Here is a 27,921-nt window from a genome sequence, read left to right as displayed (position 1 = left end):
AGCTGAGATTAGAATCCAGGACTTCTAAAACTCAGAAATGTGCTCTTTCCACTAAACCATGTGGCCACTCTAGGTAGCTGACAGTTTTCAAGATCCTCCTTCTGTTTCCCTGGGAAGGGTCTCCATACTAGCCAAACTTCCAAGGTATTCAGAGGATTTCTTTCCATTGTGAGGTTTTTCATGTTGAACAGAAGAGTTTTGTCTAAAGGTTTTCCTACATTCAGTATGCCTATTTGCTTTCTCTCCACTATGAATTTTCTGGTGTTTTGTAAGATATGTGCTCTGGCTAAAGGCTTTCCCACATTCATTACATTTGTAGAGTTCCTCCTCAGTATGAGTTTTCTGATGTTTTTTAAGGTCTGTCCTCTGGCTGAAGGCTTTGCCACATTTATTGCATTCAAAAGGTTTCTCTCCAGTATGAATGACCTGATGTTGAATAAGGCCTGAGCAGTAACTAAAAGCTTTTCCACATTCATTACATTTATAGGACTTTTCACTAGTATGAGTTTTCTGGTGATTTGTGAGGTTTGTACTCTGACTGAAGGCTTTTCCACATACATTACATTTATAGGGCTTTTCTCCAGTGTGAGTTCTCTGATGTTGAATAAGTGCTGACCGGTCACTGAAGGCTTTTCCACAGTCATTGCATTTATAAGGCTTCTCTCCAGTATGAATTCTCTTATGCTGAATAAGAGCTGAACAAAAACTGAAGGCTCTCCCACAATCATTGCATTCATAGGGCTTCTCTCCAGAGTGAGTTCTTTGATGCTGAACATGCCCTGAGCGGTCACTAAAAGCTTTCCCACATTCACTACATTTGTAGGGTTTTTCTCCAGTATGAACTCTCATGTGCTGAGTAAGGAATGAACTCTGGGTGAAACTTTTCTCACATTCATTACATTTATATGGTTTCTCTCCTGTATGACTTCTCTGATGTTGAGTAAGGTAAGTACTTCTGCTGAAGGCTTTTCCACATTCCTTACATCCATAGGGTTTCTCTCCAGTATGAACTCTTTGATGTCGAATAAGAGCTGAGTAGTTGCCAAAGGCCTTCCCACATTCATTACACTCATAGGGCTTCTCTCCAGTATGAGTTCTTTGATGCTGAATAAGGGCTGAACAATCGCTAAAGGCATTCCCACATTCATTGCATTTGTATGGTTTCTCTCCAGTATGCATCCTCTGATGTTGAATGAGGTCTGAACAGTAACTGAAAGCTTTCCCACAGTCATTACATTCGTAAGGTTTCTCCCCAGTATGGAAAATATGATGTCGAATAAGAGCTGAGTGATCACTGAAGGCTTTCCCACATTCATTACATTCATAGGGCTTTTCTCCTGTATGAATTCTTTGATGTTGAGTAAGATGTGCACTCTGACTAAAGGTTTTGCCACATTCGTTGCATTCATAAGGTTTTTCTCCAGTATGAATTCTCTGATGTAGAGTAAGATGTGTGCTCTGACTAAAAGCCTTTCCACATTCAAGACATTTATAGGGTTTCTCACCAGTGTGAATTCTTTGATGCTGAGTAAGGTATGTACTACGACTGAATGTCTTGCCACATTCAGTACACTCATAAGGTCTCTCCCCACTATGAATTCTCTGATGTTGAATAAGAACTGAGCAATAACTGAAGGCCTTCCCACATTCATTGCATTTGTAGGACTTTTCTCCTGTATGAGTCTTCTGATGGTTTGTTAAGTGGGAACTCTGGTTAAAGCCCTTTCCACATTCATTACATTTATAGGGTCGCTCTCCAGTATGACAACTTTGATGTTGAACAAGAGTAGGGTGGTCTCTGAAGGTTCTCCCACATTCACTACATTTACAAAGTTTCTTTCCATCACACTTCCTTTGTATAATTAAATCTGAGTTTTGTTTGAAGATTTTTCCATGTGTACCATATTCATGACAACACTCTTCTATAGGATCACTCTGCTCTGAAACAACTATGGATCTTACACTGAAACCTTTTCCAAATTCATTAGATTCTATATTTCTTTCTTTGGCAGGAATTTCCATGCAGGTGACTATATCTTGTCCCAGATAATTCTCCTGGTTTAGGTGCTGATTCTTAAACTGGCCTCTAGATTTCCAGGTTTCTCCCAAAATAGACTTTCTCTTTTTAAGTGCTTCCATCTTTATCCTTTGGAATGAACCTTCTTTGAAAATATTCTGCTGCTCTACTGTTGATTTGTTGGCTTTAGGTCAAGACTTCCCATCTAAAAGACAGAAAAATACAAATCTACGATGTGTCCACTGCTGGGAGAAAAGAAGCTGCTATATTAGGAATGAGATAATGAAATCACAAATACTGAGAACATACAATACTTGTAATATAAATATGGCCTATTAATCTAGGGAGGGGTTAGCTGGAAATGCTAATGGTGTGAAAGGGTCTGATTCAAGACATAATGTAATCAAAAGGAATGAAGCAGACACTCTGTCACTTGAGAAGAATGATTAGGGAAAAGGCTAAATTGTAGAGATTAGAAAAGAGAAAAACATAAAGATAAGCAAGGATTAAGAAAGAAAAACTGTCATCAAAGAGAGATGGTCTTTTGGGAGTCTCCTGTGAGAAAACTACTTAATCAACATTTAAACTATTATCTAAAAGCCTATTAACAGCTCTTTAAATGTATTTTAAATAAACTTTTCTATCAGATTTGGTTTTTTGACTTACACAAAGAATACTTTTACCTAATCCCTCTTTTTGAATAATGGCTAATGTTATTGTGTTACATTTGACATAAGAAAAGCAGAAACTAGGTCTAAAGGAAAAAAGGAAGGTTGAAAAGGGGAAAATTTACACTTTTGAAATGAAAAATAATTCTTAGGGCTTTCCAATGACAAACCATTGTTTTTTACTCTCAGTCATGGATAGAAAGGCAAGAAACATTAAACCTAGAGGACAAAAGAGGGATGACCTTTCTTTTTATATATCAGCATATCTAGAAGTAGTCTTTCACTATGGATTCATACTTAGGAGTGAGTCTGAATCACTAATATGGTGATTGAAAGTTAAGTGTTTGTGTATAAAGACATGATGAACAATGGCTTTCACTGCAGGATTACTGGGCAGTAACATGGCTATGTCATCAGAGGACCTCCAAATGTTGGCAGCTATAGTCTTTTACTTGGGGCTGATTAGTTTCCCCAGAATGATATACTTCAACCTTCTCCTTTGGGAGGGAGTGGTATGCAAAAGCCTGACTGCTCATGTTGAGTCAAGTGAAAGGAAGAATTCAGGGGAGGGTCTCTTTATTTGGTATATAGATTTTCACTTAAACATGTCTTCAGTGTGACCCCTAGATCCTGGCATATAATAAGAAAGCATTAAACATGAGGAATTAATGATTTTATTAACTGTACTCTTAACATTCAACACCCATTCCTCATTGTAACTAATTTATTATCACTTCTCCTGCCCAAAAAGCCCTTACTTTCCTGTTTTGTCCATCTAACTCTTGACCATACTTTACAGCCCCACTCAAAATATACTATCTCCACAACATTCCTAACTCTCCAGTTTTCCTGATCTCCCACAATATTTACTGTACTGTTTTAACTTCTAATTTCAGCACATAAAAGCAGTGCCTTATATTGTTTATCTATTGTCTCATGTGGGCATACGTGTATCTCCAGAGTTATCATTTCTCATCTTGGAGGAAAGGGAAAGAAATTTTGATGCCTTTTTTGGTTGTATAGCTAATTCTTATTGAGTTTATGCCAAGCTGACTCGCAATATTAACATAGTTAATCCTCCTAACGAGCCTGTGAGGTGGATAATAGAATATCTATTTCAAAAGAAGTTCAGAGTGCTGAAATCATTTGCCCCAAGTAACACATAAACCAGAACCCCAGTGTCCAAGCTCTTAATTTCTACTGCTCTACGAAGTTGTCTGATGTAGTAGAAATGATAATGGTTAAACACTCATAAAATACTGAGTTTGAATACCAGCTTTCTACTTACTATCTATGTGATATCAGGAGAAGCCCTCTCACTTGGCCCCTTTCTAATTCTCAATACCACTGACATTGTGATCTTTCAAATACAGACAGGCATCGCTTAACAACGGGGGTACAGTCTGAGAAATGTGTCATTAGACAACTTCATCCTTATGCAAACATCATAGAGTATACTTACACACCTAGATCGTACAGCCTACTACACACCTAGTGTATATGGTACTAATCTTATGGGACCACCATCATACATGCAGGTCGTCATTAACCAAAACGTAGTTATGTAGTACATGACTGTACAAAAAATTCTGATCAAATACTTCAATTCCTCCCAGACATTTGACATGATGATCCTTAATGATTTGATCCACCTACCAATCTAGTCTCATCATCTGTCACTCTCACACATGCTCTAACTATAGTGTTTTTACTTTCTGGTATTCATCAAATTTTTTATGTCTCCCTGCACATGCTGATCTTTTTATCCAGAACTCCCCTCCTACCACCTACACTTTTGCTCTAATTCCTGCTCTTTCTTCAGGATTCAATTCTAACATCATCTGTTCTAGGCTCCTTATGCGTATTCTCATAGCATCTATAATAAAATAGTTATTCTTATAATAACAGCTAACATTTAATGAGTGCTTACCATGCTTAGAACCATCACTGTTCTAATTACTTTACATGTATTTAATCACTTATTCCTTGTTAGAACTCTATGAAGTAGAAGCTATTATTATCCCCATTTTATGAATGAGGAAATGGGGCATAAAACTGCACTGTCCCATATAGTAACCTCTAGCCACATGTGGCTACTGAGCATTAGAAATATGTCTAGTCCAAATTGACCTATGCTGTTAAGTGTAAAATATATATCAGAGTTTGAAGATTCAGTAAAAAAAAAATGTACAATATCTCATCAATAAATTTTTAAATTGACTACACGTTAAGATGATGTTTTAAGTATATGGGATTAAATAAAAGATTATTAAAATTAATTTTACCTGTTTCTCATTACTTGTTTTTTTTGGTGAGGAAGATTAGCCCTGAGCTAACATCTGTTGCCAATCCTCCTCTTTATGCTGAGGAAAATTGGCTCTGGGCTAACATCCATGCCCATCTTCCTCTACTTTATATGTGGGATGCCTGCCACTGCATGGCTTGATGAGCAGTGCGTAGGTCCGCACCTGGGATCTGAACCTGCAAACCCCGGGCTACCGAAGCAGAGTGCGTGAACTTAACCATTACCCCACCAGGCCAGCCCCAGTCTCATTACTTTTTGTTTGAACTCACAAACATCACACACATTGTCACCAAAACCTCTTATTCTTCTGATTCTTCCAGGTTGTCCATTCCATCACTCTTGTTAGACTTTAGTAGTTTGTAGCTCTACATGTGTCCAAAAAAAAAAAAAAAAATTTCATAAATCTATATGGTGGAATAATCCACAGTTTAAGAAATACCAGGTTTCTGGTTCTGCATATAAGGAGCTTGCAAGTCACCACTCTATCTTAATAACAAATAAAAAGGTGAATAGACTGAAAAATCAACAACGCTTCTTTGATCCTAAAGAGAAAGCAGAACAAAGGGCAAACCACTGCTCCCAAGATTGGAAAGAGAGATGAATACAGGCAGTCGCAGCTTACAGGAGCAGAGAATCACCAGCAGAAAATGCTGCAGGAACCAGTGCTGGGGAGAGGAAAACCTGACATTTAACTGATGAATTGTTGGAGGATCATGTGGACAACTCAGAGAGTAAAACACTCCAGAGGGATGTAGTCATGGGGGGCATCCATAATACTGTGAGATTTACCAGCAAGAGCTCGACTAGATTCACACAGTAAATATCTGAGAAAAATCCTCTTGGGCTTTCAGCAGGGCGAGGGAGAAAGGATCCATTTTGAGATAACTCAGAACACTCTGTTTTTCTTAAGATGGCCTACCCTCAGGGGAAATTAGTTAAGCAGAGCCTAACCTGCTGGGGTTTTATCAGAGCTTAACTGATCTTGAAAGAAGGGAAATACCCAACTCAAACTGGCTCTAGCATTCCACATGAGAGAAGAGAAATCATCTAGCCCACTCCAGCTATGCTGATGTACCAAAAGGAGAAGAAAAAAACCAAGTTAACACTTGTGAAGTACACAGTCCAGAGGCAAAGGCTCACTAAAAGACTAAGACCTAATTATAGGACTATAGAATGTTTGCCTTTCCCCCACACCTTGCCACCACATTACTAAAGGTCTATTTACAGTAGTTCCTTTTACCCAGTAGAACATCATCTATAGCTATCAGGAAAAAATTACCAAAAGGCAAAAAACACAATTTGAAGAGACAGAACAAGCATCAGAACCAGATATAGCAGGGATACTGGATTTACCAGCCTGGGAAATTAAAACTACTACGACAAATATGCTAAGGGCTTTACTGGATAAAGTAGACAGCATGCAAAAACAGATGGGCAATGTAAGTAGAGAGATGGAAATCCTAACAAAGAACCCCCCCAAAAAATGCCAGAGATGAAAAAAAAACCAACAGAAATGAAGAACGTCTTTGATGGACTCATTAGTAAATTGGACACAGCTGAGGAAAGAATATCCAAGAGGACATATCAATAGAATTCTCAAAAACTAAAAAGCAAAGAGCATAAAGACTGAAAAAAAAATAGAATATCCAAATACTGTGGGACAAGTGAAAAGTGAACATATGCATAATGGGAATACCAGAAGGAGAAGAAAGAGAAAAAGGAACAGAAGAAATATCTGACACAATGATGCATATTAATGTCAGACACCAAACTACAGATCCAGGAAGCTCAGAAAACACCAAGCCCGATAAATGCCCAAAAAATATAACTAGGCATATCATTTTGAATTACAGAAAATCAAAGGTAAAGAAAAAATCCTGAAAGAAATCAGAGGACAAAAATATCTTTCCTAGAGAGGAATAAAGATAAGAATTACATCCAACTTCTCCTCACAAACCATGCAAGCAAGGAGAGAGTAGAGTGAAACATTTAAAGTATTGTCAGAAAAAAAAGATTAACCTAGAATTCTGTATCCTGTGAAATTATCCCTCAAAAGTGAAGGAGAAATAAAGACTTTCTCAGACAAACAAAAATTGAGGGAATTTATTTCCAGCAGACCTGCCTTGCAAAAAGTATTAAAAGAAGTTCTTTAGAGAGAAAGAAAATAATATAGGTCAGAAACTCAGATTACATAAAGAAAGGAAGAGCATCAAAGAATGAATAAGAAGGTAAAATAAAAATTTCTTATTCTTAATTGATCTTATGGACAACAGTTTGTTTAAAACGATATCTACAATATGTTTGATTATGTATGCTTATGTATATATCCTATATCCATATATGCTATGCATGTTTATGTATTAGTAAAATGAATGACAGCAATGATACAAGAGAAAGGTAGAAGAAATAAGGATTACTTTCTTACTATAAGGTATTCATACTACCTGTGAAGTGGTATAATGTTATTTGAAAGTGGACTTGGATTAGTTGTAAATGTATATTGTAAACTTCAGAGCAACCACTAAAACAAAATAAAAAAAAGAAGCATAACCAATATGCTAAGAAAGGAGAGGAAATGGAATCACATAAAATGCTCAGTTAAAACCACAAAAGGCAGAATAAGAGTGGAAGACAAAAAGAGAAACAAAAAACAAGGGTGACAAATAAAAAACATTAATGGCTATGATAGATATTAATCCAACTATATCAATAATCACTTTGAACGTCAGTGGTCTAAAGGAACCAATTAAAAGACAGAGATGGTCAGAGTGGATCAAAAAACAAAACCCAATTATATATTATCTACAAGAAATCCACTTTAAATATAAAGACACATACAGATTAAAAATAAGCAGATGGAGAGGCTTGCCTGGTGGCGTAGTGGTTAAGTTGGCATGCTCCACTTTGGCGGGCCAGGGTTTACGGGGTTGGATCCCGGGGACGGACCTATGCACAGCTCATCAAGCCACGTTGTGGTGGCATCCCATACATAAAAAGTAGAGGGAGATTGGCACAGATTTTAGCTCAGGGCCAATCTTCCTCACCAAAAAAATAAATAAATAAATAAGTGGTTGGAAAAAATATACCATGCTAACACTAACTAAAAGAAAGCAGGAGTAGTTATGTTAATTTCAGACAGAACAGACTTCAAAGTAAGAAAAGTTATCAGGGACAAAGAGGGGAATTATATAATGATAAAAGGGTCAATTTTCCAAGAAGACATAACAGTTCTTAACGCATATGCACCTAACAACACAGAGTCAAACTATGTGGGGTAAAAACTGATAGAACTGCAAGGAAAAATGGATGAATCCACTGTCATAATTGGAGACTTCAACATCCCTCTCTCAGAAATGGACAGATCCAGCAGGCAGAAAGTCAGTAAGGACATAGTAGAACTCAACAACATCATCAATCAAGTGGATATAAAGGACATCTATAGACTACTTCACCCAACAACAGCAGAATATACATTTTTCTCAAGCTAATATAGAACATTCACCAAGGTAGACCACATTATGGGCCATAAAACATACCTTAACAAATTTAAAAGAATAGAAATCATACAATATCTGATCTCAGACCACAATGGAATTAAACTAGAAATCAATGAGAGAAAGATAATGGAAAATCCCTAAATACATGGAGATTAAAAAACACGCTTCTAAATAACACATGGGTCAAAGAAGAATTCTTAAGAGAAATTTAAAAATATTTTGAACTAAATGAAAATGAAAACAATTTATCAAAATTTGTGAGATGCAGGGAAAGTAGTGCTTAGAAGGAAATTTATAGCATTGAATGCATATATTAGAAAAGAAGAAAGATCTAAAATCAATCATCTAAGTTTCCACCTTTTAAACTAGAAAAAGAAGCACAAATTAAATCCAAAGTAAGAAGAAGAAGAAAGAATTAGAGCAAAAATCAGTGAAATTGTAAACAGAAAATCCATTGAGAAAATCAATAAAACTAAAAGCTGAAATGATCAATAAAACTAATAAAAACCTCTAGCCAGGCTAACTAAGGAAAAAAAAGGGAGGATATCAATTACTAATATTGGAAATGAAGAGATGACGTCACTAAAAATCTCATGCACGTTAAAAGGATAATAAAGTAATACTATGAACAATCCAATGCCCACAAATGAAATAATCTAGATGAAATGGACCAATTCCTTGAATGACACAATCTGCCAAAACTCATACAAGAAGAAATAGACAATCTGAATACGCCTATATCTATTAAAGAAGTTGAATAAATAATTAATAACATCCCAAAACAGAAAGCACCAGGCCCAAATGGGTTCACTAATGAATTCCTCCACCAAACGTTTAAAGAAGAAATTATACCAACTCTCTCACAATCTCTTTCAGAGGACAGAAGCAGAAGGAATACTTTGTAACTCATTCCATGAGGCCAGCATTACCCTAACACCAAAACCAGGTAAAGACATTACACTACAGGAAAAGAAAATACAGACCAATATCTCTCATGAACACAGATGCAAAAATTCTCAACAAAAAATTAGTAAATTGAATCCAACAATGCATAAAAAGAATTACCACATTACAACCAAGTGGGATTTATCCCAGGTATGCAAGGTTAGTTTCAATTAATGTAACCCACTACATAAACAGACTAAGAAAGAAAATCATAGGATCACATCGATAGATGGAGAAAATGCATTGGACAAAATCCAACAACTATTCATGATAAAAATTCTCAGTAAACTAGGAATACAGGGAAACTTTCTCAACTTGATAAAGACTATACTTTAAAAACCTACAGCTAACATCATACTTAACGGTCAGAAACTTGAAGTTTTCCTGCTAAGATCAGGTACAAGGCAAGGATGTCCACTCTCACCACTCCTTTTCAACATTGTACTAGAAGTCCTTGCTAATGCAGTAAGACAAGAAAAGGAAATAACAGGTACACAGATTGGGAAGAAAGAAATAAAACTGTCTTTGTTCGCAGATGAGGTGATCATCTGTAGAAAATCTGAAAGACGAGACTAAAAAACTCCTGGAATTAATAAGAGATTATAGGATTGCAGGATGCTCAAGGTTAATAAACAAAAGCCAATTGCTTTCCTATATACAAACAATGAACAAGTGGAATTTGAAATTAAAAACACAATACCATTTATGTTAGCAGCCCCAAAAATGAAATACTTAGGTATAAATCTAACAAAATAGGTACAAGATCTATATGAAGAAAATTACAAAATTCTGGTGAATGAAATCAAAAAGAAAGAAAGAAATGGAGAGATATTCCATATTCATGGATAGGAAGACTGAATATTATCAAGCTATCAGTTCTTCCCAAGTTGACCCATAGATTCAATACAATCCTAATCAAAATCCTTACAAGTTACTTTATGAATGTCAACAAACTGTTTCTAAAGTTTATATGGAAATGAAAAAGACCCAAAATAGCCAACACAATATTGAAGGTGAAGAACAAACTTGGAGGACTGACACTATCCAACTTCAAGACTTATATAAAGCTACAGTAATCAAGACAGTGTGGTATTGGTGAAAGAACAGACAAATAGATCAATGGAACAGAATAGAGAGCCCAGAAATAGACCCACATAAATATGGTCAACTGATCTTTGACAAAGGAGTAAGGCATTACAATGGAGCAGAGATAGCCTCTTCAACAAATAGTTCTGGAACAACTGGATATCCACATGCAAAAAAAATGCACCTAGACAAAGACCCTTACATCCTTCACAAAAATTAGCTCAGAATGGGTACAGCCCTGTGCCGTAGTGGTTAACTTCAGTGTGTTCCGCTTTGGCAGCCTAGGTACACAGGTTCAGATCCCAGGCGCAGACCTATACCACTTGTCAGCCATGCTGTGGCAGTGACCCACATACAAAATAGAGGAAGATTGGCACAGATGTTAGCTCAGGGCTAACCTTCCTCAAGCAAAAAAAGAAAAAAAGAAAAGAGGAAGATTGACAACAGACATTAGCTCAGGGCGAATCTTCCTTAGGAAAAAAAAATTAACTCAGAATGGATCATAGACCCAAATGTAAAGTGCAAAACTATAAAACTCCTGGAAGGTAACATAGGAGAACACCTAGATAACTGGGTATGATGATTGCCTTCTGAGATACAAATGATCCACAGAAGAAAAAATTGACACATTAAAATTAAAAACTTCTGCTGTGCAAAAGACAATACCAAGAGAATTAGAAGACAAGCCACAGAATGGAAGAAAATATTTGCAAAAGACATATCTGATACAGGATTGTTATAAAAAATACACAAAGAATTCTTAAAACTCAACAATAAGAAAACAAACCAACCAATTAAAAAATAGACCAAAAATCTTAACAGACACTTCACCAAAGAAGATATACAGATGGCAAATAAGTATATGATATTCCACATCACATGTCATCAGGGAAATGCAAATTAAGACAAAGTGATACCACTACACACCTATTAGAATGGCCAAAATCTGGAACACTGACACCACCAAATGGTGGGGAGGATGTGGAGCAACAGGAACTCTCATACATTGCTGGTAAGAATGCAAAATGGTACAGCCACTTTGGAAGACAATTTGGCAGTTTCTTACAAAACTAAACACACGCTTACCAAATTATCCAGTAATTGTGCTCCTTGGTATTTACCCAAATGACATGAAAACTTATGTCCACACAAAAACCCGCACATGGATGTTTTTAGCAGCTTTATTCAAAACTGCCAAAACTTGGAATCAACCAAAATATCCTTCAGTAGGTGTACGGATAAATAAATTGTGGTACATCCAGACAATGGACTATTAGTCAGTGCTAAAAAGAAATGAGCTATCAAGCCATGAAAAGACATGGAGAAAACTTAAATGAATATTACTAAGTGAAAAAAATAAATTTGAAAAGACTACACACTGTGAGATTCCAATTATATGACAGTCTGAAAAAAGCAAAACTATGGAGACAATAAAAAGATCAGTGGTGACAGTTGGAAACTGGACTTCTGGTGATGAACACGATCTAGTCTACACAGAAGTCGAAATATAATGATGTACACCTGAAATTTACATAATGTTATAAACCAATGTGACCTCAAAAAAAAAAAAAGATCACTTGTTGCCAGGGGTGGGGAGATGGGGGAGACAAATAGGCAGAGCATGAATGATTTTTAGGACAACGAATATACTCTGTATGACATTATAATGACAGATATACGTCATTACACATTTGTCCAAACCCACAGAATGCACAACACCAAAAGTGAACTCTAAAGTAAACTACGGACTTTGGGTGATTATGCTGTGTCACTATAGGTTCATTCTTGGTATTAAAAACAAAAGTACCATTCTGGTGAGTGATGTTGATAATGGGAGAGACTATGCATGCGTGAGGGCACAAATTATATGGAAAATAGCAACAAGCTAATTACGCTAAAGGCCAAATATGGATAAACAAGATGTGACAAATAATACCTAGAAAAATTAGTAGGGCAAACAAGTTTAGCTGAAGCAATAAAAAATACTAAACGAGAGAATTGTGACATGGCTCAGATTCAGACAAAAATGAGTCTGCAGAAAGAATACAGATAGTATATAAAACATGCAACACAGAAGTGCCTGGGCACACTTGAGTGCCTGGTACATAGAAAGTGTACAATGAGTCCTAGTTGAATAAATAAGTGACTCTTTACCAGTCTCTATTTGGGCAGCAAGGTAGGATCTAAAATATACTGCATGACTCTTTCTTTTAAACACAGACATTATTTGTACAATACAAAAGCATCTACAAAGCATTAGCTATTACAAGTATGAAGTACTCAAATGCACTGAGTATAATATAATGTATTGAGCATGAGTTATAAAAAATATAAGGTGAGAAATAATAGAAAGAATATATATTGGTCTCTGCCCCCAGTTCCTGGCACAGAGCTCCTAAAACCCTTGCAACTTCCTAAGTGATAAGAGCAATAAGAGCATCTTTTGTTCTAATCTTTGGTCTTTGACTCTGCTTCCTGACAAAGAGCTCCTAAATCCCTTGGAATTACCTGGGTGACAAGAGTGTCTTTTGTTCTAATGAGGTGACTCTTGATAGGCTCCTGAATAGCATCAGGATAGGTGCTGGTCACCAGAAAGACTAAGCCATGATTAGAAGCTTAGAACTTTCAGCCTCACTTTCCCATCCTCCAGGGAGGGCAGAAGGGCTGCAGATTGAGTTAATAATCAATCATGCCTAAATCATGAAGCTACTATAAAAATCTCAAAAGTATGAGGTTTGGAGAGCTTCCAGATTGGTGAACACATCCATGTACCAGGAGGGTGGTACATCCCAACTCCACGGAGACAGAAGATCCTGCACTCAGACTCCTCTGGACTGAGCCAAATGTACCTCTTCATTTGGCTGTTCATCTGTATCCTTTATCACATTCTTTATGATATAAAAAACTGGTAAACTTAAGTAAGTGTTTCTCTGAGTTCTGTGAGCTGTTCTAGCAAATGAATGAATCCAAGGAGGGAGGTTATGGGACCCTCCAATTTGTAGCCAAGTCAGACAGAAGTTGTGGGTAACCTGAGGGCCTACTACTTGCGATTAGCATCTGAAGTTGGAGACAGTCTTGTGGGAATGACCCCTTAACCTGTGGAGTCTTCGCTAACTCTGATTAGCGTCAGAATTTAACTGAATTATAAGAAACCCAGCTGGTATCACAGAGAATTGCTTGGTGTGGGGAAAAAAGAATGCCACACATCTGGTGTCAGAAGTATTGTGACTGTGGTAGTAGTGTGAGAATAAAGAAGAAACACACAGAAGTGTGTTTTTCCAACACATAGGTTTGTTAAAGAAAATAGATCTACAACCATATATCAGTATTGTCCAAATAAATCACCAATTATCAGTTTGTACCACAGGAAAAAATCATTTCCTGAGCAGCAACACTCTTGAATTTATAAAAAGTACTGAATTGGTGGAGGAAGTATTTATATTTAAATTCAATCACTTTTATGAAGAAAAAGCAGATTTTACAGTTATAGTAATGCCTACTGATCATCTTTCTTTCTCAAAGCATTTTTAGGATATCTTTGTTTTGAATAAATGAGTGAACTAATAACCCTGTATTCATTCAATACATATTTATCAAGCACTGTGCTAAGCACTGACAATATAGTGCTAAACAAAAAAGAGACTTAGTACCTGATCTCACAGAGCTGAGTGTCTAGTAGATAAACAATAATTATATAATCACACAAATAAATATACAATTGCAACTGAGACAAATGTCATAAAGAAGAATCATAGGATGCTATGAGAGTCTTTAATAAAGCAATTTGAACTGGTCAGAACTTCAGTGGAGCTTATTTGAAGAGACACTGCTAGACTAATTTCTGAAGGATGAGTAGGAGTTGCCTCAGTGACAAAGGTAAAGAAAACCACAGCAAGCAGAGGAAACAGCAAGTGCAAAGGCACCCTCATTACAGGGAACGTGGAGAGGATGAGAAACTGAAAGGAGGCCAGTGTGGATAGAGCAGAGAAGGTAAACATGTTGAATGGGGGAAGGACTGAGGCTGAAATATAGAGAGGTCAGACATGTGACGCTCATAGGTCATGCGAAAGTGTTCAGTCTTTATCCTGACACCAAGAGGAAGCTATTCCAGAGAAGTAAACAACATGACAAAATCAGGTTTGAGTATGGAAAAGGATCCTTCTGATAGTACATAGGGAAGTGGAAAGGCCAGAATGGTCATGGAAAGAATATTTGTGTGGATGCTTCAGGAATCCAGGCAACATGAAAGGACAGACTAGAGAAAACGTGAGTAGAGATAGCAAGAAGCGATAGATTTGCCATATATTTAGAAGGTAAATTTGACAGGGCTTGGTGACAAACTGGATAAGCAGATAAGAGAGAAGGGATTGTAATGGTGGAGTTCTGGGTTTCTGGCTAATGTGACTAGATGGATAGGGTGCCCTTTACCATGACAGGGCACGGTGGCAGATGATCAAGTGGATTTTTTTTTTATTATTTGTTTGACTGTTTCAGAAATGATTAAGGAAGTTTATCCTTTACAATTTATAACACATGTAGATGTAATACATAGAACAACTAAAATAATAAGAATGCGTATAATAATTTGACCTATACGGTTGTAGAGTTTCCACATTTTTATGTGAAGTGGCACAACATTCACACTAAGAAGACTGAAGCATTAAGGATGTATATTGTAATCCCTAAAGAAACTACTAAAAAAAAATAACAAAAAAGAGCATAGCTAAAAAGCTAATAGGAAAAATTTTTAAAGACTATTTAAAAATATTTAAATAGTCTATAAAATGGAAGGAGAGGAAGATCGGGGAAAACAAAGGGACAAACAAAAAGCAAATAATAAAATGATGAGCCAAATCCAAACATACCAATAATTACATTAAATTCACAAGGTCTAAACCAGGAGTTGAGAAACTATGGTCCAAGGGTCAAATCTGGCCCTAGGAAAACAAAGAAGCAGAAAATTACAACCCACAATGAAAAACAATCAGTCAATCAAAACCAATCCAGAATTGAGAGATGTTAGAATTAGAATTATTATAGCCATATGCCCAAATAGGTAGAGTCGCAGATGAAATAAAAAAGACTCAAACTCAATTTCTAATGATAAAAACTAAAATGACCAAGATGAAAAATACACCAATGGGATTAATGGCAGATTAGACATTGTAGAAGAAAAGATTAGTGAACTTGAAGACACAGCAATAGAAACTATGCAAGAAAAAAACACAGAGAGAATGGAGAATTCTTTTAAAAGAATGAACAGAGCATCAGTGAGCTGTGGGACAAATTTAAATAGACTAATGTTTATATAATTAGAATCTGCAAATTGGGGAAGTGGTGCAGAAAAAAATATTTGAAGAAATAGTGGCTGACAATTATACAAATTTGATGAAAACTACTGACCGGCAGACCCAAGAAGATTAACAAATTCTAAGCAAAAGAAATATGGAGAAAACTAAACCAATGCACATAATTATCAAATTGGCCAAAACTAGTGATAAAGAGAAAATCTTAAAATCAGCCAGAGAGGAGAAAGACACATTACATATAGAAGAACAAAGATAAGGATGACAGCAGATTTCACATCAGAAATCATCCAGTCAGGAAGACAGTGGAACTCACCTCTTTAAAGTACTGATAGAAAAAAATTTGTCAATCTAGAATTCTATACCTAGAAGAAATATCTTTCAAAAATGAAAGTAAAATAAAAGCATTTTTCAGACATAAGAAGACTGAGATCATTCAGAATATATTCTTTGAGGAAAATGGAATTGAATTAGCAATGAATAAAATTAAGATATCTAGAAAAGTCCCAACATATTTAGAAATCAAACACACTGCTAAATCAAAGAAATTACAAGAAATATAAGCAAATATTTTAAATATAATGATAAGTAATCAAATCAAAATTTATGAGACATAGCTACAACAGTACTTAGTACCCTTGTCCAATAAAACTTTATGAAATGATGAAAGCATTCTATACCTATGCAGTCAAATATAGTAGCTGCTAGTCACATGTGGCTATTAAGCATTTGAAATGTGGCTAGTACAAGACAGGAACTAAACTTTTAATTCCATTTAATTTTAATTAATTTAACTTTAAATAGCTACATATGGCTAATGAGTACTATATGGACAATACAGTTCTATATTTTGATGTGGCAGAAGTTACACAACTGTAAAAAATTGTTAAAACTCAATTTGTGAATTTTATTGTTTGTAAAATATACCTCAAAGCTGGGAAAAAAATAATGGGAAGGATACAAATGCAAGGGTGTATAAAGTATAAAGAAGGAGAAGGGAAATAGAGTAAAGTTCTTGAAAATGGAGGAAGGATGGGATCCAGAGCAGAGGTGGAGGTGGAAGAATTGTTACAGAAAGGTAGATAGAACTCCTCAATTCAAGTGGGAAAGATAAAGAATGAGATGATACAGATTTAGGCAGGCTGATGTTGGTTTCAAGATGGTGAAAGGGTTCCCATCTGAGAGACTGTATTTTCTCTGTAATCTATGAAGAGAATAGAGTGGTTCAAGGTTTGAGAAGACAGATGAAGTCTGACATAGATATAGCAGACTAAGTTTTCCACAAAAGCGTTGAGGATTACCAAGACTATAAAGGGGCAATTTGAGGTTGGAGATCACAAACTTATAATTGTATTAAATCTTTCAACATTTATGTAACACAAATTTAACAGGTACCTATTATATGTTAGGCCCTACTTTAGGCACAGATGATATAGCAGTGGATAAGAGACCAAAAAACAGGAATAGAAGAAAGAAAAACTCTGCCTATATAGAGCATACTCCATAGCAGAAGGAAGACAAAAAATAAGCTAACTACATAAATAAATAATTGATTATGTTAAAAGGTGAAAAGTACTGTAGGGAAATATAGATCAGGGGAAGGGAACAGAAAGTGCTGGCATGAGTAGGGATGATTGTGGTGCAATTTTAACTTGGATGGTCAGGAAAGGTCTCACTGAGAGGGTGACATTTGAGCAAAGACATGAAGGAAGTGAGGGAACGTGCCTGGTATATTCAAGGAACAGATAGGAAGTCAATGTGGCTGGAGACAAAGGAGCAAAGGGAAGGATGACAGGAGATGAGGTCAGAGATGTAATGGGGGCCAGACTGTGTAGAACTTCGGAAAGTATGTTTACTATAGTGGAGACCACAGGCAGATCTCTACCTCTACATGTCAAGTCCTCACCTCTTGAGTTCTAACTACATCCAAGTTTGAGGTCTCTTTTCACTTGCCTTATATGCCTTACTGTAAATATACACTAAAAAACATTAGTTCATCCTCAGCCCTGAGGGCCGAGTGGTTCAAGTTTGGCGTGCTCCACTTCAGGGGCCTGGGTTCAGTTCCCCAAGCATGAAACCACACTATTCATCTGTCAGTAGCCATGCTGTGGTGGTGGCTCACATAGAAGAATTAGAAGGACTTACAACTTGAATATACAACTATGTACTGGGGCTTTGGGGAGGACAAAAAAAAAAAAAGAGAGCAAGATTGGCAACAGATGTTAGCCCAGGGCAACTCTTAAAAAAAAAAATTAGCTCATCCTAATTAGCTTCCCACCTGAATCCTCTCCACAGCAAACTGGTTTCCCTTCTAAATCATCTTATTTCTCTCAAATCTTCCAGATTCCCCATCTGGCGTTATTTATTTTTAACTCTACTCTTTTTTATCCCCTATATCTAAATCAAGTCAAAGAAGTTTCAATATGGCATTTTCTTTTTCAAAAATTTCTAATCACTCACCATCAGCTCTATAGTAAAAACTTCTCATTCCTATCTAGTACACCCAGCTCACTCTCACAATTTTCGATATAAACCTACCACCCATTGCCCCACAGGAAACAAGCTCACTTCTACTTCTAAGCCTTGCCTTACGTTTCCTCCCCTCAAAAGCCCTCTGTCCTCCTTTGACTAAATTCCAACCATATTTTATTTTATTTATTTTATTTTTGCTGAGGAAGATTCACCCTGAGCTAACATCCACTGCCAATCTTCCTCTTTTCATATGTGAGCCGCCACCACAGCATGACCACTGACAGAGGAGTGGTGCAGGCCCACGCCCGGACACCAAACCCGGGCTGCCGAAGTGAAGCATGTCGAACTTAACCATTAGGCCACTGGAGCTGGCCCCCAACCATATTTTAGTACCCATTGAAATTCTACTCCCTTCATGAAATTTTCCAAATTACACTTTATTTCCTTCTCTGAACTTCTATAGGATGTTTTCTCTTTATCACTTGAAATGAATTTGTGTGTTTCCTTGAATTCTACCTTAACTCCTTGGTTGGGCCATAGACTTCTCAAGGACTAAATACCACAGACATGCTTAACTGAGAACCTAATTGCTAAGGCTGCTTACCTAATGAACGACAGAAAAACTATGGGAAGGCAGGAGACAGTGGATAACAAGTCTTATGAAGCCTATGGTCAAAGAGATTAGGCCTTGCTTCCTGGGTAAGAAAATACTGGGATTCAGATCGCTGAATTGGATTTTGTTGGGCCTCAAAATGCCAGAATGAAGGTAGGAAATGTAAGACAACATTTTAGGATATAGGAAGGAAATCCAACTCACCCTAAACTTGGCCATCACAGGCCTAGCAGCCTTTCCTTCCTCTTCTGGGCTCTTGAGGAGGGGCGGAGTCTTGAGATGGTGGCACTGAGGGAAGAAAAAAGAGCTATGAAGAAATCAGTTTATGTCTACAGCTACCACAGTTGACATTCTAGAACTGTACTCTCTAATATAGTAGCCACGAGCCACATGTAGCTGTTTAAATTTAAGTTAGTTAAAATTAAATAAAATTAAAGACTTAATTCTTGAACTGCAACAGCCAGATTTTAATGGCTCAATAGCCAATATAGTTAGTGGCTACTGTACTGGACAGCACAGATTTAAAACATATTCACAGAAAGTTCTACTGGATAGCACTGGTCTAGAAATCCACATATGTGGTACTTTATGAAACCATACCAACTGAATCTTCAGCTCCAGTGAGTAAGGGCATCCAGACATTCTATGCCACCTCATGACCACACAAAGGCCACAGACAGTGTGGCCTCAGTCCCATGCAGTACCCTATGCATAGCCAAAGCAGGTTCCAGAAAATAAGAGCAGTAATCTAGTCTCTACCACAGCACTTAACTACCTGTATTGAAATGACCTTTTGGAGTGTCTTTTCTCTTTCCCTCCCCTAGGCAGGAATCAAGTTTTATCCATCTTTACATCCCTAATACAAAGACTGTACAGACCTGCATATGGTAGGTGCTTGACATGTTTGCTGAACTGAATAAACTGGGCTGAAATTTGTGCTGGATTCATAATCCAGTTACTAACATACTGGATTCAAGCATCCATTCAACTCTGTACTAAGGACTCCTATAGGCACTGAGGATGCAACAATGACCTGACAGAATAAAGCCCCTCTGAAAGAGGCAGCAAAAAAAAAAAAAAGAAAAAAAAAATACACATACAAGCATATATAACCTCAGGTAGTGAAAAATGCTATCAAAAGAGTAGGGTAAGGAGATGAAAAGGATCTTTATTTTAGATAGGATGGCCAGGGAAAACTTTTCTGGGGAAGAAACATTTAATCAAACATGAGTAAAAAGAGGAGTGAACCATGAAGATAACTGAGGGCAGGCTGAGAGAACAGCAAGTGCAAAGTTCCTACATGAAAACCCTGAGACAGGAATACCCTCAGCATGCTCTAGCAAGAACAGGAGGCCAGCGTGGCTGAAGAGAGTAGTAAGCTAGGGGAGAGTAAGAAATGAGGAATGGATCATTAAGTGATATAAAATAATGCCCTCTCCCTTGGTTCTTTAAGGATATAGGAGAAATTGCTTTTCGAATTCTTTCAGTATAGGACATATTGCATTTATTATCACAGCCAGTGTTACTTAATGGAAAAATCACTCAACTGGGGATGAAGAACCTTGGATTCTAATACCTAAGTGAGTAAAATGCTGTAAAGCATTAAGCAAGTCACTAATATCTTGAATCTTAGTTTCTTCAGTAACAAAATAATAGGAATAAGAGTATCTGCTTCCCTTGTTTTACAGAACTTTGTGGGGATTAAGCAAGATTAAAACTTTTAAAAGACTACTGAATTTAAACATTTGAAAGGAGAGGTTTAGAACACTGCTTCTTAAAATGTGGTCCCTAGACCAGCAGTATCAGAGTCATCTTGGAACTTGCCAGAAATACAGTTTCTTAGGCCCTACCCCAGACCTACTGAATCAGAAACTCTGGCAGTGGATTTGTAATCTGTGTTTAACAAATCCTCTAGGTGATTCTGATGCACACTCAAGTTGGAGAAGCACTGGTTTAGAAGAAGGTGAAATTGTTGAGCCAGTCCCCAAATTACTAAAGCAATGGAGAATTTCCTCTTGGAGGTTCAGAATGGTGTTGCTTACGGCTGCTATGAGTTAGTAAATATACTGAATGTTTCACATACATCAGAGGATCTCAGTGGGCAGGAACTGATCCTTACAATGACCAGAGGAAAGGAACCCCACCAGAATTTAATGTGTGAGAACCAGGGATGCTACATGCCCTTTCAGCACAGGACAGTCCCATACAATTTTCAAATGTCCTGCAGAACGTTCACATGGGTGAAAATCTGTTGATAATTATCAGAGACTAGAACCTAACTCTTTTTTACACACAACCACGGAATTTTGGTTTTTGGGTGATTTTTTTTTCCAGTGCTAATATACAGTGATTTTTCTATTGAGTTGTAATGTGTTCCCTTTTCTTTCTCCTTCACTTTAGAGTAAGGGCATTATATAGCTTTAAAAAATTAAGCAGGTAGGGTAGTTTCACCAATTTAATGAATTTCATTTCAGAATAGAAATGAGGGCATTACAAAATATTTGTTATAAAATGGGCCTGTTGGGTCCAAAAGAGTTCAGAACCACGGATAAATTGGGTCATTTAACCTCACAACAATTCCCTGATGAAGGTACTCAAAAAAATTAAATAACTGGCCCAAGATCACCACACAGGCCACAAGTCTCAAAGCCAGGATTCAAATTCAGACCTGTTTGCCTTCAAAAACCAGGCTGAAGGAAAACTTATGTTCACACAAAAATCTGTACATAAACATTAAGAGCAGCATAATTCATAATTACCAAAAGCATCTGGAAACAATCCAAATGTCCATTAACAGGTGAATGGATTAAAAAAACTGTGATATATCTATTTAATGTAATATTACTGAGCAGTAAGAAGCAACTCACATACACAAGATGGATGAGTCTCAAAAGCATTGTGCTGGGTGACAGAAGCCGGTCTCAAAAGGTCACACAGCATATGATTCCATTTATATGACACTCTGGAAAAGACAAAACTATAGAGATGGAGTAGAATCAGTGGCTGCCAGGGGTTAATGGTGGGGGAAGGGTGTGAATATAAAGGGATAGCACAAGGAAAGTTTTCGGAGTGAATGTAACAGCTCTGTATCCTGATTGCGGTGGTGGTTACACGAATTTATACATATGTTAGAACCGTCTGCCCCTCTCATATCAATTTTACTGTATGATATTTTTAAAAATAAACCAGGCCATTTCCATTGTGCCATGATGGACAAAGGCTGGCGTGGGAAAAAATGGGTTACCCCAAGTGTCACAAGGAGGGCTTTTGGTCGAGGCTTCAAACATCCCCTCTCATACAGGCCCCATCACACGGGCGTGGAAACTCTCTTCCCACCTTCTCACACAAAGCTCTTTCCCCAGTGTTCTTAAGGTGAGGAAAAAGAAAGCTATCCTTCCTCACATTCAGTCTTCGGATCACTCCCACACCCGACCTGGTCTATTTCTTACCTCTTTCTTCATGCAAAGTCGTCGTCTCCACCTTGAGGTGGTCCAGCTGCTGTGACATCACGCAGGCTGCCCCCTGTACTACTGCTAGTTGTGTTTCCTTAGTGACCCTGGGCCTCCTCAAGACAAGCCCCTAGTCCAGGCGAAGGGGCGTCTCTTCTCCAGTTTGTGCCTCTCAGTGAGTTCGCCTCTGCTCCTCCATCTCGGGCACCCTTCTACTTTGACCTCTTGGGACCAGGCCAGGCCTTCTATTTTAGCACTGGCGCCCGGCAGCCGCCGTCACCCTCTGGATAGTCTCCTTAGCGCCAGGCTCCAACGCCCAGAAGCCGCCCCAACCCCGGGGCTCTGGACCCCGATCCCGCACGGCCCTGAGCTGGCTCGAGTACCCGCGGGGACACACTGTAGATCCCGCGGTCTGAAGGGAGCGTCCTGGTTTCCTCCCGCGCCTCGAGGACTATCGGCAGGTAAAAAGGTAAACCTTCACTCCCACCTCTGCAGCCTCTATAACTCCACCCCTCTCCCCCGCTCCTTCCGAAAGAGCAAGGCCCGCGAAGCTTCAGGCCTTGCGGACCTTCAGAACCTCCGAAGCCTGACCCACTGGTTCCGAGCTAGGGGCACCCCAGACCCTCCGCGCGCAGCGGGAGCAACAACAAAGGGTTCCCGTGCCAGAAGAACTACGCCTGCGCGGCTCTTGCCTCCGCCGAATCCACTCTCCCTCCGTGGACTACATTTCCCAGGCACGTCTGCGGTTGCGCTGACTCAGGGGCAGGGGCGTGGCTAGAGCCGGCCCAGGTGATCCTAATTGGGCAGATCTAGGCGTGGGCACTGGAGAGCGTCGCTTGCGGGGAGTTTTCCCTAGGGTCCTGTTTTAGGTGGCACCTCCACGGTGACTTGGGTATACGTGAATAATTTGCTTGCAGCAAAGTTCCTCCGTATTACAGCATTGACTGTTCTCTAGTAAGCAAAGGACAAAAGTTTCTATTTTTTTACGATATACATTAAACTAATTAAAAATCATAGGGACACAGGAAAATCAGACTCCTTTATTTTGTAATAACAATAGCCAATGATTGTTAAGCACCTACTATGTGCCAGGCACTCTTCTAAACACTTTATATGTATTATCTCATTTGAAAAAGCAAAAATCAGCTCTGTCATTAATCGGACTCGGAGGACACTGATAAAACCTGCTGCCAAGTTAACAGCAAACAATATTTCTCCCAAAATCATACTGCAGCTGTAAAGTGCCATAATGATCCTCTTTAAGTAACTACTGCTTTCTTAGCAATGACATCCCCATCTTTGCATTGCTACTGCCACTGAAAAAAAATTACTAAGAAATCTCGTTTGCTAAAATCATGGCTGTTGGAAAATGTTTGACATCATATCAGGATAAATGAACATCCCACTATTGCCTGGAGAATCAGAGCCGTCTGTGACAGAGAAACAGTTTCTATTTCCAACCCAGCTGCAGAGCTTCAGATACAGCATTTTCAGTCACAACATATCACATTCATCTTAACTTTGAGATTTCCAAAGAAACAAGACCCTGAGTACACTTTTTAATCCAGGCTGCCTTGCACTGAGCCAATCAAAACACTGCTTCATTTAATTTTACCTAAATTCTACCCTTCCTCAAAATCCTACAATAACCCTGTTTCATCCTTTGTGAGATGCCCCATGGTTCTGCTGGTGATAGTCTACTTTGTTGCAGCAAGTGAATAAACTTAATTTTGTTGGACTATAAATTTATTAGTAGTAGTCCTTGTCAGATGTATTTTAACACATTTTACCTCAAAACATAAGCTTAAACAGAGACTAGCACATTGTAGATAAATAATTTTTGAATGAATGATTGAGGTCATTATTATTAACCTCATTTTACAGATGAGGAAACAGGCTCAGAGAAGTTAAGTAACTCACCCAAAGTCACCCATATGATTTGGCTACAGGAACTCACATTCTTAATTGTTGTGCTGTGTGTCTTACTACTTTCCAAATGCAAAAAAAACAGGTCCAAGATATTACTTGCTTAAAGTTTCCAATACCTTCATACTTAAAATGGAAAATAAATCAGATTCCTTCCCTTGGTAAGGTATGGCCTTGATGTTAGTTGTTGTTCATTCTAATGTGTTCATCTTAATGTGATGAACATTAAGGGGCCTAGCACTGAGAACACATCAGTTATTTCGAAAAGCACAGTGCCTGGTGCCGAATAAGTGCTGTTGTGTCTGTATCTCTCATAATGTCTTAAGCTCTTCGGTTCTTTCCTAAATGGACAACCTGAGAAAACAACCATCAATGGATTTGTCTGATTGGTTCTCTATGTTTCTTGAGTCTTATGTCTAAACAAATCTCTCACAATGCTTTGGTTAAGAATGGGCAGAATTTGAGACCCCTCACAGTACGTGGCTTTCTCCCTTGGCACATCTCGGTGGTTCCTTCTATAGGTTGTTGTGAAGATCAAATGAATTAGTGATGTAATGCTGCTGAGAACACATCCTGGCAAATGACACAAGAAGCATCTCAAGGAAATTGGGAACAGTTAAGATAGAGTCAAACAGAACTCAGAATTAAATATCTAGAAAGTCAATGCTCCAAAATGAAAAACTGCCATGAAGATTCAAATAAAGCAAAATTGGAAAAATACAAGCAATTCTATCTGGAAAAAATAGAATTTTTGTTGTTAAAATAAACTAGGCAAGGTTGAAGTTCATGACCTTCAATGATGCAACAAGAAATGAAAATATATGTGTGTGTGTGTCTGTGTGATGTGTGTGTGTGTGTGTGTGTGACATGCACGTGTGTGTGGAGAGAGAAGTAGATGCTGCTGAACTTGAATCTGGATCCTACAGACTTGCAAATCTAAATAAAGATCTAGTTTTACAAACTTCTCAAGAATGTGTACATATTATAAAGAAAAAAATTAAATGACCTGAAACAGAAATAATAGAAATTTATTGAATGGGCTGTTTACACATTTTACAAAATATTTATTGATGTATAATTTTTAAGTATACAGGTGAATGGCTTGACAAATATATATGCCTGAGTAATCAGCACCCCTAGTCATGACATAGAACATTTTTATCTTTCCCGAAAGTTCCCTTTTGCCCTTTGGCAGGCAGTATCTGTGTATATAATATTTTAATGATTTCCCATTAAATATACGAAATCAGAAATTTTTTATTGAAAATATATTCAAATCATAGTTTCTATAATGAAAATTTATATAGTACTTGGTTTGAAGCTATGTCTCTTAGCATTTAACTAACTTCAACTGATTTTTCAAATGAAAACTAGCATTGACTTTTACATACTCAAACTGCCCAAAATGCCAGCTGTTAGAGCTGTACCCAAATAACCACAACGTCATTAACCCATCAATGGATGGATTAAATTGAGGTTTAACTTGTATTTTCCATTTATTATCACTGTATACTGGCCTAAAGATTTAGAGAAATGATTTTCATATATTGCCGCTATTTCTGTTGTCAACGTTTGGCTGTATTGCAATTGCTGCAGTGCCATACAATTTAGAGTATATTTTAAGTTGTATTTGAACTTACACTGATTAACAGCCAACTAAAGCTAAATAGAAATGAATTTTAAGGAGGGAGCAGAGCATTTCTGTAAAGGGAAAGCAAAAAGTAAATCAAGTTTCCCAGTTCCATCTTGTTAGGTCATTCCTGGTTTTATCCTCCTATGTGTGGGTATCTCAAGGGAACTCTGATAGACTTACCTTTCTAGCTAAGGCCCAATCCCTTACAATGACATGGTTTCACTTAATATTTATAATCAGGACTCATTTGTGGTGCTTCATAAACTAAGTGCCAAGTATAAGACACAGGCTCAGTGATATAGTATCTGTGTGTCTTTCCTAATCTTCTACTTGTTCACTGGTGTATTCAAAGGAGAGAAGATAGTCTTCAAAGAGTACATTCCTACATTCTGTAAAAATTTATTCTTGTGAAACAAATCTTGAAAATCACTCTCTTCCCATGTGTCTTTCGTCCTTAGATAAAACCTTGCGATGTTGAGGACAAGGAGGTAAAGAGAAGCATACTGATGCAATTGCTCTGTTAAAGGTATCAGTTATTTAAAAGGTGTCCTCTTGCTCCTACAAGTCCTCTGGTATTGTCTCTGTCATGGTTGAGAAGACCCGTGTGATAAATACCTGGATTCCTGGCTTCTCTGAATAGAACTTGTAGATATAGAATTTGGGATGCTCTTCCCAATTAAAAGCACTTTTTCCATTTTAATTAGGTGATTCTATTTCCAGCTGAGGCATTCCTATTTTTAAAAGCCTAAGAAAGTTTCTGAGGATGAGAGGTCAAAAAATCTGACCAAAAAATGTATTAACGAATGATACAAGCATTTACTCTGGGGTCTCTGTACAAAGCCCTAATAAAAAGCTATTAAGGAAGGTCAGAACTACACAATACCTCTCCTCAAATATCCCACAGAACTTATTTAGTAGTCTCTTGCTCACAACATTAGTTTGCTGACCTGTCATGAAATGCCAAGTCTTACTTAAACTTTCCTTGTGTTATCAGTGAAATCATTGATCTCTGGTGATGACTGATATTTACCAGAAGTCATTAGTTCCTATCACATTCACAGAATTTCTACGTAGTGTGAGTTAGCAGAGGCTTAAAAGAATTGCATTCTTGCTGAAGGCTTTTTCATACTGACTGCATTCACAGAGTCTTTCTCCAGTGAGCATTCTTCTGATGTTTGGTGAGATTTGCACTCTGGCTAAAGATTTTCTCACAGTCACGACATTCATAAGGCTTCTCTCTAGAATTGATTATCTGATGTGTGGTAAAGTGTGAACTCTGGCTGAAGGCTTTCCACACTGGCTACATTCATAGGGTCTCTCTCCAGTGTGAGTTTTCTGATATTTGGCAAGATTTGTACTCTGGCTAAAGGCCTTCGCCCATTCACTGCATTCATAAGTCTTCTCTCCAGTGTGGATTACTTGATGTGTGGTAACGTGTGAACTCTGGCTGAGGCTCTCCCACATTTATTACACCTGTAGGGTTTCTCTCCAGTGTGAGTTCTGTAATGACTTCTGAGAGCAGAGTGGTCTCTGCAGGCCTTCCCACAATCTACACATTTATAGGATTTTTCTCCATTATGAGTTCCCTGATGATGAGTCAGGGATGATCTTTAGCCAAAAACTTTCTCACACTCTTTACATTCATAGAGTTTATCTTCAGTATATATTCATTGATGCTGAATAAGGGCTGACTGCTGTCTCACATTCTTTACACTGATAGGGTTTCTTACCAGTGTATTCTTTTGTGTATAGTAAGTGATGAGCTCTGGCTGAAGGACTTTCCACACTCATTACCCTCACATGGTTTCTCACCAGTATGAGTTCTCTGATATTTAATAAAAGAATAAGTCCTGCTGAAAGTTTTCACACAGTCATTACATTTAAAGGATTTCTCTCCACTGTAGATTTTCTGATGTTGGGAAAGGTTAAAGTCTTACTGAAGACTTTCCAACTATTATATTTAGAAGATTTCTTTCTAAAATAAAATGATAAAAGATAAATCTT

The 27,921-nt window shown here is 37.6% G+C and overlaps 1 protein-coding gene across 1 annotated transcript; it reads right to left on the bottom strand.

Annotated features, from left to right (window-relative positions):
• Nucleotides 1–13: 13 nt before the first annotated feature.
• LOC131413994 (zinc finger protein 883-like) lies at nucleotides 14–22,825 on the bottom strand. The gene is made up of 5 exons (XM_058555018.1): nucleotides 22,359–22,825; nucleotides 21,777–21,886; nucleotides 19,114–19,197; nucleotides 5,273–5,355; nucleotides 14–2,222 (listed from the first exon to the last, which is right to left on the bottom strand). Exon 5 carries the CDS (start codon nucleotides 2,137–2,139, stop codon nucleotides 88–90), a length of 2,052 nt encoding a protein of 683 aa, XP_058411001.1. The 5' UTR covers nucleotides 2,140–2,222; nucleotides 5,273–5,355; nucleotides 19,114–19,197; nucleotides 21,777–21,886; nucleotides 22,359–22,825; the 3' UTR covers nucleotides 14–87.
• Nucleotides 22,826–27,921: the final 5,096 nt, after the last annotated feature.

This window comes from Diceros bicornis, chromosome 14, assembly GCF_020826845.1.
Source record: "Diceros bicornis minor isolate mBicDic1 chromosome 14, mDicBic1.mat.cur, whole genome shotgun sequence".
NCBI lineage: Eukaryota > Metazoa > Chordata > Mammalia > Perissodactyla > Rhinocerotidae > Diceros > Diceros bicornis.
This window is presented reverse-complemented; position numbering and strand designations above follow the sequence as displayed.

Excerpts from the sequence above, each read along its gene's own strand:
- LOC131413994 (XM_058555018.1), bottom strand. The coding sequence starts at position 2,139 with ATGGAAGCACTTAAAAAGAGAAAGTCTATTTTGGGAGAAACCTGGAAA.